We start from the raw sequence: 20,140 nt of genomic DNA on the forward strand, positions 1-20,140 counted from the left end.
AATTAGGAGGAAGTACATGACTAGTTTCTCTACTTCCTGTTCGGACTGTACAGAAAAGTGACCACTGCAGCCAATCAATGTCCAGGTAAAGCAAGACGTTAAGAGGTCGGCAAGGACCTGGGAAGTGTTGGAACAATGGTAAAGTATTGTTTTTTTATTTTAGGTTGCTGGACAACTCCTTTAACCCCCTTCCTGCGGCAGCCAAATTTCTTTTCCTTGTCTTCTTTTTTTTCTTCCTGCTCTTCTTCCAACAGTTATATTTTTTTATGTTTCCATCCACATTGCTATACAAGGGCTTTTATTTTTTTTTATTTTATTTTTTTATATAGGATTTGTACTTTACCTTATAATATACTGGAAAGTGGAAAAAAAAATATTCGAAAAAAATCTACATTTTTGTTTTTAATATTTTAAACCTTTTTTTTCCCACTTTATTTTTTCCTTTCACAAGCCAGGAAAATGGAGTCTCTTAAATGCTGATGTCAGTGATTGACTGCAGCACTGAAGGAGCCGGCTAGCTCTCGATGCTGGCTGTATAACGCAGCCGACACCTGCCGTGTGTGGAGCGGGCTCAGCTCCTGAAAGTTTGGAGAACTTTTTATTTAGTGGTTAATCTGCGTTACCTAAAACTGGAAAAAGAAAGCGTTACACCTCTACTCCAGGGGTCAGCAACATGTCGTACGTCAGCCGTTGTGAAACTACCACTCCCAGCATGCCCTGACCGCCTGTAGCTGATTTCTGGCCCCTACACAAGATATCTCCAATTCACCAGCCATCCTGCAGTTTCGATAATTTCTATAGGAAAAGATGTAAATGGTCTCGTCTCCTCATCTCGGCATGCTTAGCATGTCAATTTCCGCAAGGAGAAACGATACTTGTTGGATATAGGAAAGGATGAATCTCACCTGGTTGACTGCCTCCGGTGGCATGGGCGATGGAGACTTTGACTGAAAAGCATCCTGGGAGATGAATCCCGAATCATGGGAGGAGACGCTGGACAGCCTCATCGGGGCCTGCTGGGGCAGATTGGAGCTGCGATAGCGATAGTGCGAAGTGGGTGAGTGTGAGTGGGAACCACTGGATCTCGAGTCACTACTGTTAACGCTGTTCAGACTGCTGTGTGAGACAAAGGAGGGGCCGCGGAAAAGACAAGAGGGGCGGTAAAAAGTTGGGGGTGTGGGAAGGCAGGGGAGGGGGTGATCGAGGGGATAAAAGAGTAAAGAAAATGCAAAGGGAAAGAAGAAGGGAGGGAAAAAAGCAAGCACTAAATTAAAATCTCCAAGAAACCCGGGGGGCAGCATGAGCAAAAAAACACACAAAATACAGGGTTAGGCAGCATCCATGGTCTGGTGTAGTCATACTGTCAGAGAGGAGGATTCTTGGAAGACTTTAAAGGGGTAAGTTCATTACATTTTTTTTAATTAATCAGTCCATTATCCAATTGCCAAAGCTCCACTGATTCTAGAACAGTTTTTCTTTTTCTTCTGTGCCCCTCCGTTCCATAGTTATGCCCCCAAGTAATAATGATGCAAATTTCCCCTTTAACAAACCAGGTTGAACTATTCTGTGGGCGTTTTCCTTTGCTCCTCTGATTTCGGCCAATCAAACCAAGGCCGCACCCTCAGAGAAGTTCTGTGGTACACGCCCAGTTTGGTTAAAGGGAAAATGTGCACTATTATTTCCAAATGGCATAACTTTGGAATGGAGGATCACAGAAGAAAAAGAAAAACTGTTCCACAATCAGTGGAGATAGAAACACGTTTCTTGTTTACAGCTCATTGCCTTGGAGACTGACCACTGCTGCTAGACAGCCCAACATGTGCAGTGCTTAAAGCTCTTTTCTATTGAGCCTGTGATCATTGATTTGAAGCTGGCAAGGATATCTGGACCTTCGAATGCCATCCAACTTGAGCGCAGCGCTTACAAGCTAGACAGCAGCGGTGGTCGGTCTCCTAGGCAACCAGTTGCAAACAAAAGAAAAAAGTGCTAATATCTCAAGAACGGCTGCAAATTTTAATAAGCAGTAAATTGCAAAAGTGCTTATTTTTACAAGCACTATCCGACATTATATCCATCTATGAAAATGGGAATAACCCTTTTAACCAGCCAGATGATGTTGTGGATACTGCACATGACGGCATTGCATGCATTGCTGGATATATACTGTGTCTAGCAACATACCCAGCTGCAGAAATACACTGCAGGTACGTCATATAAAAGAAAGGCAGGTTGCAGCACTGGGCATGCTCATGTCGTTCCTGTGGGACCAGGACATGGGGGGGGGGGAGGCATCATCACAGTGGAGGGTTTCAGAACCATTAAGAATCCAGGATAGGACAACATGCAGATTGAACTGTTTTACATTGCACAAAACAGTTCCTCGGAGGTGAATGTCATTACTCCATGCATTATACATGGAGGTCGATGTGACACAACGACAGGTCCTCTCCTACTGTATCGCTAGATTACAGGCTCTGGTTACACCAGGTATGAACAGGTTAACTTGCAAAATAACATGTACCATCATAAACCAATCCTCACCCCAAAATTAAGTCCTCCCTTCAATAAAATCTGATGGTCATTAATTAATACAGGATTATACTGGCACATGAAAGTGGTGGAGCAATCAAAAAGATTGGTCATCGACTTTTCTGGCAAAACTAAATAACAAAAGTTTACCGCTTAGAAGGTCTCTCCTTCCACCTAAGTGACCAAACCCTACAGCCTAAAAGCCGACTACCTCAATCTCAAGAACTTAGGCTTTCAACATCCAGGTGAGGAAATAAATCCAACTCTTGGCAGAAGATGACCACCTGGTCCTATCTTACCCGCTGTAGCCAACAACCCATCATAATAATGGAGGGAATTAGGAAATTGCAATTAAGATTACTGTCTGCTACCTTGTCAAATTTAAGTGGCTGTCTCACCTTCTCTGAGCGTCGTGCTGGAGATCAGGTCCAAAAAAGCAAAAAGATCTGGCGATTGGCTCTTATGTCATGTGGATGTTTTACATTTTACTGCTGTGGCCACTATAGGCAAACTGTGGTACTACAAGGCGCCAATTTGGGTCCTCCAGCAGCGCACTGCTCTAGATAATGGAGGGAGGTCCTAAGTTGATGACCCCATTATGACATTTGTATGGACAACCCTTTTAACTATCACTGTAACTAACATTCAGAGAACAAAATGGGAATATAGGAGCGGTTTTCCCAATCAAGGAGGATTTAGGATCTTAGAGGTTCTCCACATAACTTGAGTAATAAAAGGGTTGAAAAGAATTAGTAAAAATGTTATTGATTACTTTCCAAACATGCTGCCATCGCATATTTTTTCTAATATCAAACAACATTGTTAAAGGGAATCTGTCAACTCATTCTAGCCCCCCCCAACCGATTACATATGTCGGTGGTTTGTAAGAACACAAGTGAATCCACACCCTTATTGCACAAAAACACTGTTCTGTTGAAGAGAAATCCACTTTAGAAGTGATCTACAAATATGCTGGAAGTGCTCTGGGCGGAGCTCCTGACTCCACTTTCGGCATAACTCCACCCCCTCCACCAGGTGATTGACATGCGGCACCGCTGCTAACTGTCAACCACCAAAGTAAGTTCAAGTGACGAAATATCTTGTCACAACAGAGACCTCCCCCGGTCACCTACCTGCAGACACTGGACTTGCGAGACATGGTAGTACTCGGTGACGATGGCGGAGTCTGATAAGACCAGTTATAGTCTGAGCCTTTCAGATCGTGAATCACCTGTTGACACATAAAAAATCTCAGAATCCATACCGAAATGTCAACATGATAGCGAGTGATCATTGTATATACAGCGGTGATTGTGGGGGCAGGAATCTATGTGGACTGCATGCCAATAATAACATTGAAAAACACTGGCATCAAATGGCTGATACCAGGGAACAATAGAATCCATGCCAATGGACTATTGAGTTAGATCCGTCACCTGTTCACTGGCAGATGGTAGCTTATGTGGATCCATGGTGAGGGTTTTCAGGTCTTCAGATATTGTCTGTAAATGTGTGATCTCCCCCAACATCGAAATCTCTTCCTCCTGTTCACAAGATGGAAAAAAAAAAGTCATAAGGTCAGAAGCGGCAAAATCCGACCACTGTTGATCCCAACAATAGGAGAAATTGTTCCCGGAACAGTAGAAGCCACCATTGTGCCATCACTCTCTTGCCCCACTAATATCACTTCTAACGTTTACTAGATTGACAGGGAATGAAAGAGGTTGGTTGAAAAGTCCCTTAGAGGGGACATTTCGCTGGACTTTTTAATTTAAACAGAATAGCCCCTACAATTGCCGTTTTTATACTGATTCTAGAAGAGTTTTTCTTTTTCTTCTGTGACACTCCGTTCCTACATTATACAAATTTGTCCTTCAACCATCTGGGCATATACCATAGAACTTCTCTGTGGCCAATGCCATATTCTGAGTGGCAAGCATCAGAGAAGGAAATCCAAATGCCTACAGAGAAGTTCTGTGGAATACGTTCAATTGGTTGAAGAGGAAAAAAAAAACCTTCAGTCTGAAGAAAAGCTGCTCTCGAGACCTGTGTCTCAGCTGACAGAGGAGCTGTATCATAAGCACACATACTTCCATGAAACAACGATGTTTCAAAAAACTTTTTAATTTAAACAGAGTAGCTCCTCTAATTGCTGTTTTTCTACTGATTCTAGAACAGTTATTCTTTTTCTTCTGTGACACTCAGTTCCTAAATTATGCAAATTTATCCTTCAACCATCTGGGCGTATACCATAGAACTTATCTGTGGGCAAGGCCGTATTTTGAGTGGAAAGCATCATAGAAGGAAAACCAAACACACTTGGTGGGTTGAAAGTGAAAAAAACCCTGCAGTCTGAAGAAATGCTGCTCTCGAGACCCCTGTCTCAGCTGAAAGAAGAGCTGTAGCATAAGCACACATACTTCCATGAGACAAAGATTTTGTTTCTCCAAACTTAGATCTCCATACTGAGTCAGTCAGCGAAGAGATTTATTTCTTTTGATGTTGCAGCATTTCTCTGACTGACATATCTGCGCTTACAATATAGCTCTCCTCTGACAGTTGAGACACAGGTCTCAAGTCTACAGCCCTTTCCAGACATATGACTAGGAAGTGTTGCCGTGTGAATTACGTAACTAAGCAATTTTACTACATTCTTAAAGATATGATAAATTTGGTGCAAATTTCACAAATGTAACTTTTAAGCATAGTGGTACACTTCGTAATGTAACATAAAAGCCTAAGACCAATATGTCAAATATTTATTTAAGTTTTGGTATTAGTACTAAACAATGGTGTCATAAACATTGATAAATTTGACATTTATGACAATTGAATGTAGAAATTTGCAACAACAAAAAAAGTCACAAGTGAAATGATAAATGTCCTTCAAAATATTTTAGGAAGTTGTAGAACATTTAATTATCACATGGATACATTTTTAAGTGGACAAAATCTGAGAACCTAATCAAAACAATTCAGGGAAGGATAAAGAATGGCAAAGACGTACGATGACAGGCCGGAGCATGGAAATGAAGGAACAGAAGCGGCTGCGTTCCTCAATAAGCGCTTTCCTGACGGCTTGCTTCTCCGTCTCCTCCAGGAGAAGGTACTTGTCATTGACGTCTTGTAAAGCGCTGTCCAGCTGAGGCTGTATATCTCCTCTACCTGCAAACACAACCAAGTCACACTGTCAGCATCTCGCTGGGGTGTAGTTATAGAGGGTGCAGACGTAGCAGTCACATCCAGGCGCTGGTGCCTGAAGGGGTCCCAAAATCATTCTTCCACATAAGAGGACCACTATAAATGACACCTGGTCGAAGAGGACCTCTTACAGACATTGGATTTGGGTGTAGGAGCTTTAAAGGGAACCTGTCACCCCCAAAATGGCTGGTGAGGTAAGCTCACCGGCATCAGGGGCTTATCTACAGCATTCTGTAATGCTGTAGATAAGCCCCCGATGTAACCTTTAAGAGGAGAAAAAGACGTTAGATTATACTCACCCAGGGGCGGTCCCGCTGCGGTCCGGTCGGATGGGTGTCTCCGGTCCGCTCCGGCGCCTCCCATCTTCATTCCATGATGTCCTCTTCGGGTCTTTATGCCGCGGCTCCGGCGCAGGCGTACTTTGTCTGCCCTGTTGAGGGCAGAGCAAAGTACTGCAGTGCGCAGGCGCCGGAAAGGTCAGAGAGGCCTCAACAGGGCAGACAAAGTACGCCTGCGCCGGAGCCGCGGCATAAAGACCCGAAGAGGACATCATCGTTTGAAGATGGGAGGCGCCGGAGCGGACCGGAGGCACCCATCGGACCGGACCGCGGCGGGACCGCCCCTGGGTGAGTATAATCTAACGTCTTTTTCTCCTCTTTCATGTAACATCAGGGGCTTATCTACAGCATTACAGAATGCTGTAGATAAGCCCCTGATGCTGGTGAGCTTACCTCACCATCGATTTTGGGGGTGACAGGTTCCCTTTAAGTTCTCTAAGGAAGAAAGTAGATGATAACTCTTCACTGGTAGGTGCCTTTGTGGCATATCTGACAATTAGGTGCCACCATGTAAGACCCATCATCGATGTTGGGGAGATATCTGCCTATCTATCTATCTATAATTATAGAGCACTAAATATCTAGAAAATAATGTAATCCACACATCCAGATTTCCCTGGCTTCCATCACAGGAAACAATTTTTTTTTCCTTTTGGATCCTTTTCTCGATGACTTTCCTCTTCTGAGATACTTCACATAAATGAAAGAATGATGATGTCATTCTTATGATGTCACATGTATAAGAAATCCAGAATTACCTTTCTTGGCTTTTTTCTGCAGTTTGAGGGTGTCTGATGACTTCTTCTTAATCTCTTGACGAGCCTTTTTGTATTCTGAAAGATATTTATGAAGATTATAGCTTAGGAAATCTTATGGATTTGTGTCTAGAGGTGGATGGTTTTGTAGTATCGGCTTTATTACATACAGAGCATGATATATAAAGTAAGTAAGCTTCTACGATGTCCAAGTAGGATATCCTTACCTTTTGCGTGATCCTTGTCAAGCTGATTAGCTACCTTCTTCCATTCTTCTACCTGCTCTTGTAGCGGGTTGATCAGACAGTCAATCAGAGCGCTGTAACGCACACACAACAAATGGTTTAGTAACAAGCCATAATGGTATTGTGAGGTGGACAACAATCACATACACAGTCTTAGTTTGTATCGGGACATTGCTTTTGGGAGCCTAAAGGCAAGAAAATAAATAAGGGATGATAGAAGAGTTGGCGAATTGTTAAAATGATGAGTATATTATGAGTGGTGAAGGGGATGGAAGACTTGAAGAGTAGAATGTCGAAGAGAAGAAAAGAAGTAGAAAGCAGAGATAATGCCAGGAATTAATGGAGAATAGAATGGGTGATGAGTGGAAATACGAAGGACAGACGAAGAGGATGAAGAGCAGAGAAGTCAATAAGCAGAAGTGGAAGACAGTGTGAATGATAAGTAGAGAGGAGGACAGAAGAGATAAAATGTAGAATGAATGGTGAGAAGAAAAAGGAAGTAGCATGGAAGAGGAAAGGCATGAAGAGCAAAATGGTCACCGGAGAACAGCGAATGATGAGTACATTGTGAATGAAATGGAGAATGGAAGACAAGGAGAGGAGAAAAAAAGTGGAGAGCAGAGGAAATGATGAGAAGGTGAGGAATACGAAGGAAGAGATGAAGAGTAGAGAAGGCCATGAGTGGAGATCGTATGAATGAGTAGAGAAGAGGATAGAATAGAGAGAGTAGGACGATGAGAAGAAGTAGACTTGAAGAGAAAAGACAAGAAGAGACGATGGAAAACCTGGAGAGGAGAATGGAGAGGAAAAAAGTGGACTATAAACATAAGAATGAGAAGTTAAGGAGGGTAGAATTGACTATGAGTGTAAATATGAAGGAAAGAGTAAGAGAAGAAGAGTAGAGTAGGCTATTATGAAAGAATACAGATGGTGGAGTAGAGGATGGAAGAGTTTGAGAAGAAAGTGAATGATGAGAAAAATTAGGAAGTAGAGTGGAAGAGGAAAGAGATGAAGGGCAGAATAATCCAGTAGGAGACAAGAGTGAATGATGAGTATATTGTGAATAGAATGGAGGATGGAAATCAGGGAGAGTAGAAAGAAGGAGGGAAGAAGCGGAGAGCAGAGGAAGAGGTGTGGAGTGTAGAATGGACGATGCGTTTAAACTGAAAGGTGAAGGAGTAACGCAGGCAATGAAGAAAGGCTGGGAACAGAGTGAATGGTGCTTAGATGAGGAGGCAAAATGGAGAGGGTAGAATAGAAAAGAAAGGCAGAGCTGTGGACAAGACCCATGGAGGGCAATAGTGAAACTACGGGACTTAGGTTGTGGAAAGTAAAGGTTTAGAGTAGAATGGACGATGCAGGTGACACAAGTTGACATGTGTAAAAAATATATATTTTTCACCCCCCAGAAAATGCAAAATAAAAACAATTTGCAGTAAAATCGTGAGCATTTTTTATGCCTTTTTTAAAATATATTTTTGAAGTGTTCAAGTCCCCAAATTTAGCTGGCAAATCGGAACCCGTAGAATCACCCCCATTGTACGGAGAGGACCGACACAATTCATAATAGACTCACCCTTAGCGCTTTTAGCTTTTTACAATTCCCATGTGGGATAAAAGACACTTGAGCACTTCCAGTGCTTTTCATCGGCCAAGACAAGAGGGCAAAGTAAAAGCTGCAGGCAGTCATGACTGCGGCATTGGCTGGGTGCTGCCAGTGGAAACAGATGTCCAGAGATAGAGTAAAGGAAAGGTTTTTAAACAACACGTTTCGGAGTTGGACCAACTCCTTCATCAGGTCTCTCAGGTATGGGTATGGCAGAGACATAGGTTGGAGATTTTTGGAATATTGCATTCTTTACCTTTTGCCATACGATATCTATTGGGTTCAGTTAGTAGGGTCTCAAATTAAGATAACCACACAATATCCTGCTGTGGTGACCCCAACAATCAATTATAATCTATGGCAGGTCCAAAACTAGTGCTCAACTTCCCTGCAGCGCCACCACAGGTGAAGTGAAACATTACATGGTGCCTACTGAAATCAATACGTTACTCATCTAAAATATGGTCCTCCAGAGACGCTATTTGTAGCCATTTTCTGACAGATGAGGACCCTGAATGGTGGAACCTTCCACTAATAAATCAGGATTCCCCAACAGAGTATTGGAAAATGGATTTTCTAAACCAGACGGGCTCTAAAAAGGACTAAAAACAAGGCGCGCACGTCTAGATTGCAGTCATGTGATCTCTACAACAAGAGTGCGATTGTCCTGGTGTTATTCGGGAGGACACGTGGACGCCGTGCTCGTCTAGGTGTTAAGTTTAGGTGGATAAGCGGCCATCATAAGGAGACGACGATAAACGCGCAGCTCGTGTGGAGGAGATTTGTTTGGAAAATAAAAGATCATTTCCATAATTCATGTTTAGATAGCGCGGGCGGAAAATGTAATGAATCCAAAGATCTGTGAGCGAGGAAGATCGAGCCAAAGAGGCGCCGCATCTTCCAGCATCCAAACCCCACAATATAACAATATTATTGCAAAGTGCCGTGTAATTTAGGCAGTGCGTCATTTCAAGACAAAATAAGGAAAAACATGTGTTTAACTCAAGAGCGCAGCCAAAATGCAGCCTAAAAAAATAAAATCAAAGTTTTTAGAAAAGTTATGGTCGCTACTGTCTGAATGGTGCAAGAGAACTCAAGTTTGGCATCAACTCAGCACAGTTGGGCATGCGGTAGACCAGGGATCACCATTTTTTGCCATCAATGAAAGTCCTTCTGGACGACCTCCGATCAATGCCTATTCTGGGAATAAACTAGAAGTGTTTCAGTACAGAATATCCCTTTAACACTCTATGGCCCACATTTATTATTCAGATTACACCAGCTTTTCGGAGTAAACTGAACTAGAAAAAGTTGCAAATTGTGGTAAATTTTGATTATTTTTTTGTGCATTGTTCTCAGCAAAAACTAAAAAAAAAAAAACAAAAAAACTCCAAAAGTCCAGCCCCGCCACTCCAAAGGTCCAGCCCCACCGCCACACCAAAGGTCCAGCCCCGCCACAGGTCCAGCCCCGCCACCCCAAAGGTCCAGCCCCGCCACAGGTCCAGCCCCGCCACCCCAAAGGTCCTGCCCCGCCGCCACGCCAAAGGTCCAGCCCCGCAACGCCAAAGGTCCAGCCCCGCCACTCCAAAGGTCCAGCCCCGCCACTCCAAAGGTCCAGCCCCGCCACTCCAAAGGTCCAGCCCCGCCACAGGTCCAGCCCCGCCACAGGTCCAGCCCCGCCATGCCAAAGGTCCAGCCCTGCCGCCACGCCAAAGGTCCTGCCCCGCCGCCACGCCAAAGGTCCAGCCCCGCCACTCCAAAGGTCCAGCCCCGCCGCCACGCCAAAGGTCCTGCCCCGCGCCACGCCAAAGGTCCTGCCCCGCCGCCACGCCAAAGGTCCAGCCCCGCAACGCCAAAGGTCCAGCCCCGCCACTCCACCAAAGGTCCAGCTACGCCACAGGTCCAGCCCCGCCACGCCAAAGGTCCAGCCCCGCCGCCACGCCAAAGGTCCAGCCCCGCAAGTCCAAAAGGTCCAGCCCCCGCCGCCACACCAAAGGTCCAGCCCCGCTGCCACGCCAAAGGTCCTGCCCCGCCACTCCAAAGGTCCAGCGCCACCACTCCAAAGGTCCAGCCCCGCCATTACAAAGGTCTAGCCCCGCCACTCTGGTCTAACAGGCTCATGTCATGATTACGGTGCATGTGACCACTGCAGCCAATCACTGGGAACAGTGGCTCTGCCAATGTAGATAGCACTAACCCGAGCGATATTACTGCTGCAGCTTGTCAAACCGCAGTAATGCAGAGAGGTAGTGCTGGACCAGTGGACGTTGTGTAACACCTGAATTTATCATTATAATCTATTGGAAACCAATACGGACTAAAAAGTTATTCTTGGTAAACCCCATTAAACATGAGCCAGAAAATGTCCCAAAACTTCTGTGTAAAGCTACACTTGCTCATAGCTGGTGATCAGAGTCAGAAATCTGCTAAAATTGTCAGTCTTTTAATAAATGTGCACCTTTTACTCCAACTTTTTCCTCTTTAAGGATCGGCACATACTGACCTGGAGAACTGTCGGAGTTTGGACTCTATGCTGCGATGTCTCATACACATTCTGGTCAAAGCAGAACCAACTTCTCTAGTGGCCCCTGTAAGAAGGAAAATATGTATGATCATTAATTCTATCACATAAACCATAAACACATTACACATAGCAGAAATCTCTTAAAGGGACACGCTCAGCAAAATCATTAGTAGGAATGTATCATTGAGTTTATTTTACTAAGTATAGGAGTTCTCCAGCTAATTAACACCTTAGAGTGACATAAAATAATAACACAAGTCATAAAGTCACCTTACTAATCATCCACTAGCCTCTGCAAGTCCAGCTACAGCACTGACGTCCTGCCACAGACATGTGACCGCTGCAGCCAATCACTGACTGCAGCAGATCACGACTATGGAGGGTGATTGACTGAAGCAGCTGCATAAAAAAATCAGGAGACAGAAGTAACGGCTGGAGGGGGACAGGGAAGTGATAAAACGGAGCAGACAGGGAAATGTAAACCAAGTTTTATTTATTTTATCATAGTGAATGGTGGATCCTGTGTGATCTACTGTATATAGAGGTGTTATCAGTCATAGTACAGGAGGAGGAGGTGAGCTGTGATATCACCTATTGTGAATGGTGGATCCTGTGTTATCTACTGTATATAGAGGTGTTATCAGTCATTGTACAGGAGGAGGAGGTGAGCTGTGATATCACCTATTGTGAATGGTGGATCCTGTGTTATCTACTGTATCTAGAGGTGTTATCAGTCATTGTACAGGAGGAGGAGGTGAGCTGTGACATCACCTATTGTGAATGGTGGATCCTGTTTTATCTACTGTATATAGAGGTGTTATCGGTCATTGTACAGGAGGAGGAGGTGATCTGTGACATCACCTATTGTGAATGGTGGATCCTGTGTTATCTGCTGTATATAGAGGTGTTGTCAGTCATTGTACAGGAGGAGGTGAGCTGTGACATCACCTATTGTGAATGGTGGGTCCTGTGTTATCTACTGTATATAGAGGTGTTATCGGTCATTGTACAGGAGGAGGAGGTGAGCTGTGACATCACCTATTGTGAATGGTGGATCCTGTGTTATCTACTGTATATAGAGGTGTTATCAGTCATTGTACAGGAGGAGGAGGTGAGCTGTGACATCACCTATTGTGAATGGTGGATCCTGTTTTATCTACTGTATCTAGAGGTGTTATCAGTCATTGTACAGGAGGAGGAGGTGAGCTGTGACATCACCTATTGTGAATGGTGGATCCTGTTTTATCTACTGTATATAGAGGTGTTATCGGTCATTGTACAGGAGGAGGAGGTGATCTGTGACATCACCTATTGTGAATGGTGGATCCTGTGTTATCTGCTGTATATAGAGGTGTTGTCAGTCATTGTACAGGAGGAGGTGAGCTGTGACATCACCTATTGTGAATGGTGGGTCCTGTGTTATCTACTGTATATAGAGGTGTTATCGGTCATTGTACAGGAGGAGGAGGTGAGCTGTGACATCACCTATTGTGAATGGTGGATCCTGTGTTATCTATTGTATATAGAGGTGTTATCAGTCATTGTACAGGAGGAGGTGAGCTGTGATATCACCTATTGTGAATGGTGGATCCTGTGTTATCTACTGTATATAGAGGTGTTATCAGTCATTGTACAGGAGGAGGCGGTGAGCTGTGAAATCTCCTATTGTGAATGATGGATCCTGTATCATCTATTGGATAAATAAGCATTACCGTTCATTGTAATTACGTCTGTGATAATAATGAGCTGACTACTGAAAAATAATCTCTAGAAAACAGGAACTATCACTCTATTGTGCGTAAAACTGATAGATTTAAAAATTATTTTTTATAGTTATTGATATGGCAAATTATAAGCAAAAATCACCAAAAAATTATTTAAAAAAAATGTAAAAACTTGATTCAAACCATAACTAATTTTACGAATACATAATTCTTTTAAACTTCTACAATATATATATGAATTTTCAGAGATTTATTTTTAGATTTTAGATTAAGGAGAGAACAAAGTAGATTTATTATATTACAAGGCTCTTTAAAAAAGAGAAAAAAACAAAACAAAAAGAATTGATTTGTGGTTAGACCGAAGACTGATGTGGCCGCCGGCAATACCATACAGCCAACAATGAACTGTCTTTTTAGAAATGACACCTTATTAGGGAACGATTGTGAACAATGGAAGTAATTTGCATTCCCGGAATTTCTGTTGTAGAAAGACTGAAACTTCAGTGGGTGCAATACTAAAATCCACCACACAGGGGCGCTATTTAGCTACAGTAATTTATTGCTGGTATTAAAGCCTTTTTTGTGTCATTTGTAGAAACCGCGTTGAAGGAGAAATTTCTACTCCGAACACATCCAATGTGAACTGCGCTGTGATATTACGTCTAATCGTACAATAGCATGAATGGTGGCCGCTGGGCCATGTCCACCTTAGGTTAGGGCCACAATTGAAACCTCACAACTCCACAATCCTCTTGCTTTTTCAGTGCTGACACCTAGCATTCTCTGCTGTCACGCAGTGTGTATGTGGGGCGGAGGGTGACACTCCAGTCACAGTCAAAGCTGCATTAAAAAAATGGAGACATTTGTATATGCTCCAAACTACATTACCTAGCGTCTCATTACTGCCCATTGCGCTTTCAGCATCTATACAGAACATTCTGCTATAGTGCAGTATGAGAGATTTTTCTCTAGTCCCATCGAAAGCTGCTCACAAAATTTGCTGCTGGGAGGACTAGAACTTTAGCGCCGCCCATTGAAAGCAGCGATCTTAAAAGTCAATATTGAGTCTTTAACAAGCCTTGCAATATGACTTGGGATAAAAGCCTAATCAAAATCTCAATTTGCAGACACTGTTTCGGGGTGTTGCCCCTCATCAGGGCAAAGTATGAGATCTGATTTGGCTAAGTGAGAGGCTCTGAACTTTCTCCTTGTGGAGAGTGACATGCCAAGCCTGGCATGTCAGAGTGAGGAGACCTTTTAAGCCATGCATGCTCCTCTGGGAAATTAAATATGCAAATTGCATGACTTATAAGTCTCCTCACGCAGACATGCCAGGTTTGGTCTGTCATTCTCTACAAGGAGAAACGTTACTCCTTAGACCCCTGCTGGATACCTGTAAGCTCCAGGCTCACAACGTCACATAACTCCTGCTTTTGTCAGCGCTGAGACATAGCATTCTCTGCTGTCACGCAGCGTGTGTGGGGGGCGGAGGGTGATACTCCAGTTACATTCAAAGCTGCATTCGAAAATGGAGAAATTTCAAACTGTTCCAAATGCTATTATCTAATCTCGCATTGCTGCCTTGTGCTCTTTCATCATCTATATAGAAAATTCCGCTGTAGTGCGGCATGAGAGATTATTCTCTAGTCACATCCAAAGCAGCTCACAAAATATTTGGGATTTCTGTTAGCTTAGCGATAAAGAACCTCGCACGCCCCCACTCTTCCTTGCTGTTTCAGCACTGGCACAGAGCATTCTCTAATGTGACAAGTGCTCTAGTTACACCCAAAGCTGCATCTAGGGTGAGGTTTATTGCCGATTAGCTCCATCCAGGCTGCAGACAATCACGTTAAGCATCAGGAAAAGGCGCACAATCAGTTAAGGGAGTTTTCTGCTGCCGCCATATGTTGACAATTACAGCACCCGGGCCACAAAAGAAAGAATCCTGGGGTTTTTGGAAATAGCAGGTGGACGGAGCGCGCCTATAAATGTTCAGGAAATGGAAGGCATCTTATAATTAAGGAACCTGCGGCAGCAACGTGCTCATTACGGCGGAGAAGTCCGTGTGCCCTCTGCCAAGACGGCCCGGGTCAACCTGAGGCTGCGGCCGTGACAGCAGAATGTACGGACATGATGGAATTCAACTAACGAGGACGGAATGTTTTATAAACTCCGGAGCGATATTATGACAGCGTCCGCCGCGCTCCAGCTGCTGCCGCTACCAGACGGGGAAAAATATTAGTGCGTTCCCTCGTAATAAAGCCACAAGGCCTACTTTATATCAACACTGGCACAGAGACGGGCACCGCCGGTGGTCTGATTACAAGATACTGTACACATCATAAATCAGGAAGGATTATACTAAAAAAAATAAAAAAAAATCCCCTTTAACCATTTCTCTATACAATGCCTTATGAAATAGCTTCCTATAGGTGGCACTGGAGAGGCAGAAAAAGGAGGCAAGTTTAGCTAATCTGCATATTTTTTCCCAGGAAGCACTGCTTTTACACCAGCTGGATCTGTATATGGGGGAATCTGAACCAATATGGCTACGATTGATTTCTCAGTCTCCGAGCAGTGTCCTTAGGCTGCTTTGGATTATTACCCTGTAAGCCACACCCATTTGGTAATGACCAAAGAAATTAGCATTAAATGAAAAGGCCCATACTTCTAGAACTATATAGAGTTTTAATTAAAATAACAAATGGCATACTCAATAAAATGAGAGCAAAAAGTGGCCCCTTTTGACCTGGTGACAGCAGGTCTTGTATAATACAGCCCTATAGTGCGCAGATAATAATACCGTCATAATACATTATAATGAATGCTTAAAAATACCAATTTACACAGCTAAATAATACTGAGAGGTCATAGTTTGGTCCGGGGGGTCCTGCTCTCTGAGGTGCCCTAGGAAATGTGTCACTGGCTCTTGCCCGTTGCTGCCCGCCCTGGCAATGATCAGGGCCTTAGTGCCTCGCCATACGGTATGTCACCTGTACACGTCTCATGCCTTTACATTGTTTCCCCTTCCCCCACCTTCTGCAGCACTTAATTGTACACCAATCAATATTTTTGTAAGTAAACTCGGCCTTTGCGATATGTTGTTGCCACGACAACAGGTAACTCAATGGCCGACAAGACCGCTCAGCGTGGGTCCTCTTCTTGTGTGGTCTTGATTCTTCAATATAAGACACTACGCCGATGGCCGCTTATAGCTCCACTAATGCAGTGCCAGCAGTATGGAGCGCTCTCTCCATGCTTTACACTGCAGCTCTTCTTCTGGAGACTCAAAGCCATAAGGATCATGACTCAAGATGGCTAATAAGTCAGCGCATAGGGGGCTAATGTCTACTACAGGAAGGACGGAATGACTATAAAGTCCAAGAACTACCACTGGCAGGGGCCCTAGAGGTTACAGGGCCCATTCCCACCTATAAAACAGGTGGAGTTGTGCATTATGATGAGCTATTGAACTGCAAAGGGTCCATATATTGTTCTTCCACAGGGGCCCCTTTCTGTCTAGTGAGGGTCTCAATTTCCAAATTAAAGGGACAGCGCATCTCTCTAAAATACCTTCAAAAATGACCTGATCTCAACAACAGTTTGTGCTGCTGCAATACAATAATCAGAAAAGCATTTTATCACGTTTAAAAGGTGGAGTTCCCCTTTAAGTTAAGAGAACTGAGCCCAAGCGCTATACAAGACAGCGCAGATACTCAGGCGGAGCGGCCCCTGTGCTCGGGATGAGTAATTAGCACCTTCGTGATTTCATCTACTCGAGTACTACAAAGTATTTTCCACAAGTGTCATCCTTGGCCAATGCGACAGGATAATATCCGTCTTCTGAAGCAGATGGTCAGAACGGGCGAGCGCTGACTAAGCGCCTCGTCTAATGCTCCGGCACATGGGGACGTCTCATTATGTTCCCAGACACTAAGCATTCAAAGTTGTGGGGTACATTTATCACAATTGCCTCAAAAAAGAAAAACCTGACTTTGCTGTTTATAGCAACCAATCACAGAGCAGCTTTCATCTTACTAGAGCCGTTTAAAACATGTAAGCCGAGCTCTGATTGGTTGCTATGAGCAACGGCAACAGACTGTTTTGATAAATGAGGCCTACTGTGCTTATATACACACACATACATACATATATATATATATATGTATGGACTTAAACCAGATATTAAAGGGATGTCCACGATAAAACAGATTTAGCAATGGAGTTAGCAAGTCCGCGTTCGTAAAGTATGGCTCAGCTCCTAGAAGTGAACAGGACTAAAATGCTATACCACACACAACCTGAAGACAGGAGTGGTGCTGTTTTTGTAAAGTGAATGGAGCGGTAATTAAGCATGCACACCACGGCTCCATTCACACAGGGGTACCTGAGACCCCCATCCTTTTGATGACTGGATTTCCAGCTATCATACATTTACCCTGTGTCTAGGTGACAAATATACGTAGTAGTACAACCCCTTTAAATAGTTATTGCCATCTTCATAGAAGGATATATTGTCAGATAGTGCTTGCAAATACAATAACTTTTGCAATTTACTACTAATAAAAATGTGAGACCGTTCTTGAGATATTAACACTTTTATTTACAGCAAGTTGCCTAGGTGACCGACCACCGTTGCAGTCTAGCCTGTAAACAGTGCCGCTGAATCTGGCCAGGATTAGGAGGTAACGGCACGCTCCAGCAATCCTGCCCTGCTTCAGTAGAAGCTCAATAGAAAAAAGCTTGTAGCCACCTATCAGCGGTGGTCGGTCGCCAAGGTAACAAGCCGTAAATTGCAAAATTGCTTGTAATTACAAGTACTATCCAATAATACCCATTTATGAACAGGAGAATAAACCATTTACCGTAAGTAACTTTATTAATAAATTATATTAGTTACTTTACACACATTGACCCTCAGTTAAAGGGGTTATTTCAGGACTCCCCTCCATGATCCTGAACAGAAAACAGCTCAATCCATGCAGTTTTGTAATTTGAGGACTTTGGCCGTGCATAAATTATTCTGATTTTCCCCTAGAGCTGCGTTCACACCTGAAATCTCACCCGTGATGATTCTTTTTTTTGGAAACAGCCAGCAAGTTGGTTGTCAGATACCGTCCTAATAGCGAAGCTCTGATATAACGAGATATGAATTTTGTCATGATTTCTGTACTCCACCCAAAAAAAAAAAAGCGGAGCGAGTTCAGCTCTGAAGTCTGCAGAACTCTGAATACAGCTTTGCGGTATACCGAGGACAGGTAGATAATTAATGAAACTTTCCGTGGCAGTGGATTATTTAATATAAAAAGCCCAATGGCTCGGGATCATCGGCGTTCTCTGGTTAGCATTTATGTCAGCTCTTGGGAGACACTGGGGTCTGGCTGCCCCCCCGGCCGCTCTATAGCCAGTGTTTACCAGGAGACACATAGCAGTTTGCTGCAGAGTTCGGCCATTGCTTCAGGGCAGGTAACAGCAAACACAAGTTGTGTCTAGAGTGTGACCCTGGCTGTCTACGTTCATCAGGTCCTGTGTACACAGCTGGCGTCCAAGATGGAGAAAATAACAGGAGTTTATGGGGCAGGGGTTGGACGCCATTCAGCTGCTGCAAGTACAAGGACGCACGTCTGACTACTGGGACATTTTGCACTAGAGAGTCAAAATAAATTAATCGCTTCCACCGTTGAGGACATTTTTTTTCTTTAATGCATGCATTTGTGGTTTAAAATTACTTTTGTAATTGGGTCTCATTAAAGATTTTTGCTTTCTATTGCTAGCTGTAGAATGAGTTTACTGAGACTTCGTCAGTGAGCGCATTCTGATACTCCAGTTTGTCACTCTTATCTGTCCTTTTCTGAGCTCCTCTCAGCTCATTTATGACCACAGACCACATCAAAGTTGAATGTGCTGATGGAACAAAAAAAAAAAAATCTGTAAAAGTCAAAAGGTGCAAAATTGTTAATAAAAATTACCGTAATTGCAAAAGTGACTTTTTTTTATCCCCAAATACATGAAATTCAGTAAAAAAACAAAACATTGCCAATAGAGGTGGGCAACCAGTCAAAGCTCCGAACCCTGAGCAAGGATATAAACGTGGACGCATTGAAGATAATGCAATGACCTCAGAGAAGAGAAATCTCCCAAAAAAGTAGACGATAAGGAAAGTATTTGCAGTTTCTCAACAATTTCCGTACTTTAATTGCAAAATACTGGAATTTTTGTTATGTAAAGTAACATATCAATAGGCTAGAATTCCAGTGCCTAATTCCAGTCACTTACCTCTGCAAAATCCCTCTACGGCCGACAGATTTCCCAGAAATTTCTGCCGTTTACAGTGTAAGTTTCAATAAACTTTCCTTAGAAAAAAAGATTCCACCCTCTACCCGATAATTCTAGATAATCTTCATATAAACACTTACTGGAACAGCCAGCAGAATTACAGGTTGTTTTTTTTATAGAAGTCATAAGGAGAAGCGATGGAAGACTCCAGGATAAGAATGTCGATATAAAGTCTGCATCAAGACTGGAGTTCAAGTCTGCAGTCATTCTATGTGACTGCAGACTTCAGAATGCGCACAGTGCACGCTGTCAGGATTCTAAGGCACCAGGGTCGGGTGTGATGGCAAGTATGCGATTTGCATATATGTGGTCACATGACAACTAGACGTGCGTACCTTCACTTAACACATGTGAATTTAGAAAGGCTGAACACGTCTAGTCAGAATGTGGCCGAAAGTATGCAAATCGCATCATTGCCGTCACATGACCACCCGCTACCAGCTCCAGAGAATCCTGACGGCGTGCAATCTGCACAATTCTGCAGTCTCAGAGTTACCGCATACTTGAGCCTCAAGTCTGGACAACCCCTTTATTATAATCTTATATTCTTGTACATAGGGGCAGTATTATAGTAGTTATATTCTTGTACATAGGGGCAGTATTATAGTAGTTATATTCTTGTACATAGGGGCAGTATTATAGTAGTTATATTCTTGTACATAGGGGCAGTATTATAGTAGTTATATTCTTGTATATAGGGACAGTATTATAATAGTTATATTCTTGTACATAGGGGCAGTATTATAGTAGTTATATTCTTGTACATAGGGGCAGTATTATAGTAGTTATATTCTTGTACATAGGAGCAGTGTTATAGTAGTTATATTCTTGTACATAGGGGCAGTATTATAGTAGTTATATTCTTGTACATAGGGGCAGTAT

At 43.3% G+C, this 20,140-nt stretch overlaps 1 protein-coding gene across 6 annotated transcripts in view; it reads right to left on the minus strand.

Annotated features, from left to right (window-relative positions):
* Positions 1 to 20,140, minus strand: part of MTSS1 (MTSS I-BAR domain containing 1) — a 138,756-nt gene that overhangs the window by 14,280 nt on the left and 104,336 nt on the right. For 5 of the 6 annotated variants that reach the window (XM_077271196.1, XM_077271200.1, XM_077271199.1 and 2 more), the window contains 7 exons: positions 11,178 to 11,262; positions 7,051 to 7,142; positions 6,827 to 6,901; positions 5,537 to 5,694; positions 3,966 to 4,073; positions 3,663 to 3,760; positions 906 to 1,116 (listed from right to left, as the gene is read on the minus strand). In XM_077271196.1, the coding sequence (XP_077127311.1) occupies positions 906 to 1,116; positions 3,663 to 3,760; positions 3,966 to 4,073; positions 5,537 to 5,694; positions 6,827 to 6,901; positions 7,051 to 7,142; positions 11,178 to 11,262 (827 nt within the window). The remainder of the gene's footprint in view (positions 1 to 905; positions 1,117 to 3,662; positions 3,761 to 3,965; positions 4,074 to 5,536; positions 5,695 to 6,826; positions 6,902 to 7,050; positions 7,143 to 11,177; positions 11,263 to 20,140) is intronic. The other variant, XM_077271197.1, reaches the window with a different exon arrangement.

The sequence above is a fragment of the Ranitomeya variabilis genome, chromosome 6 (genome assembly GCF_051348905.1).
Source record: "Ranitomeya variabilis isolate aRanVar5 chromosome 6, aRanVar5.hap1, whole genome shotgun sequence".
NCBI lineage: Eukaryota > Metazoa > Chordata > Amphibia > Anura > Dendrobatidae > Ranitomeya > Ranitomeya variabilis.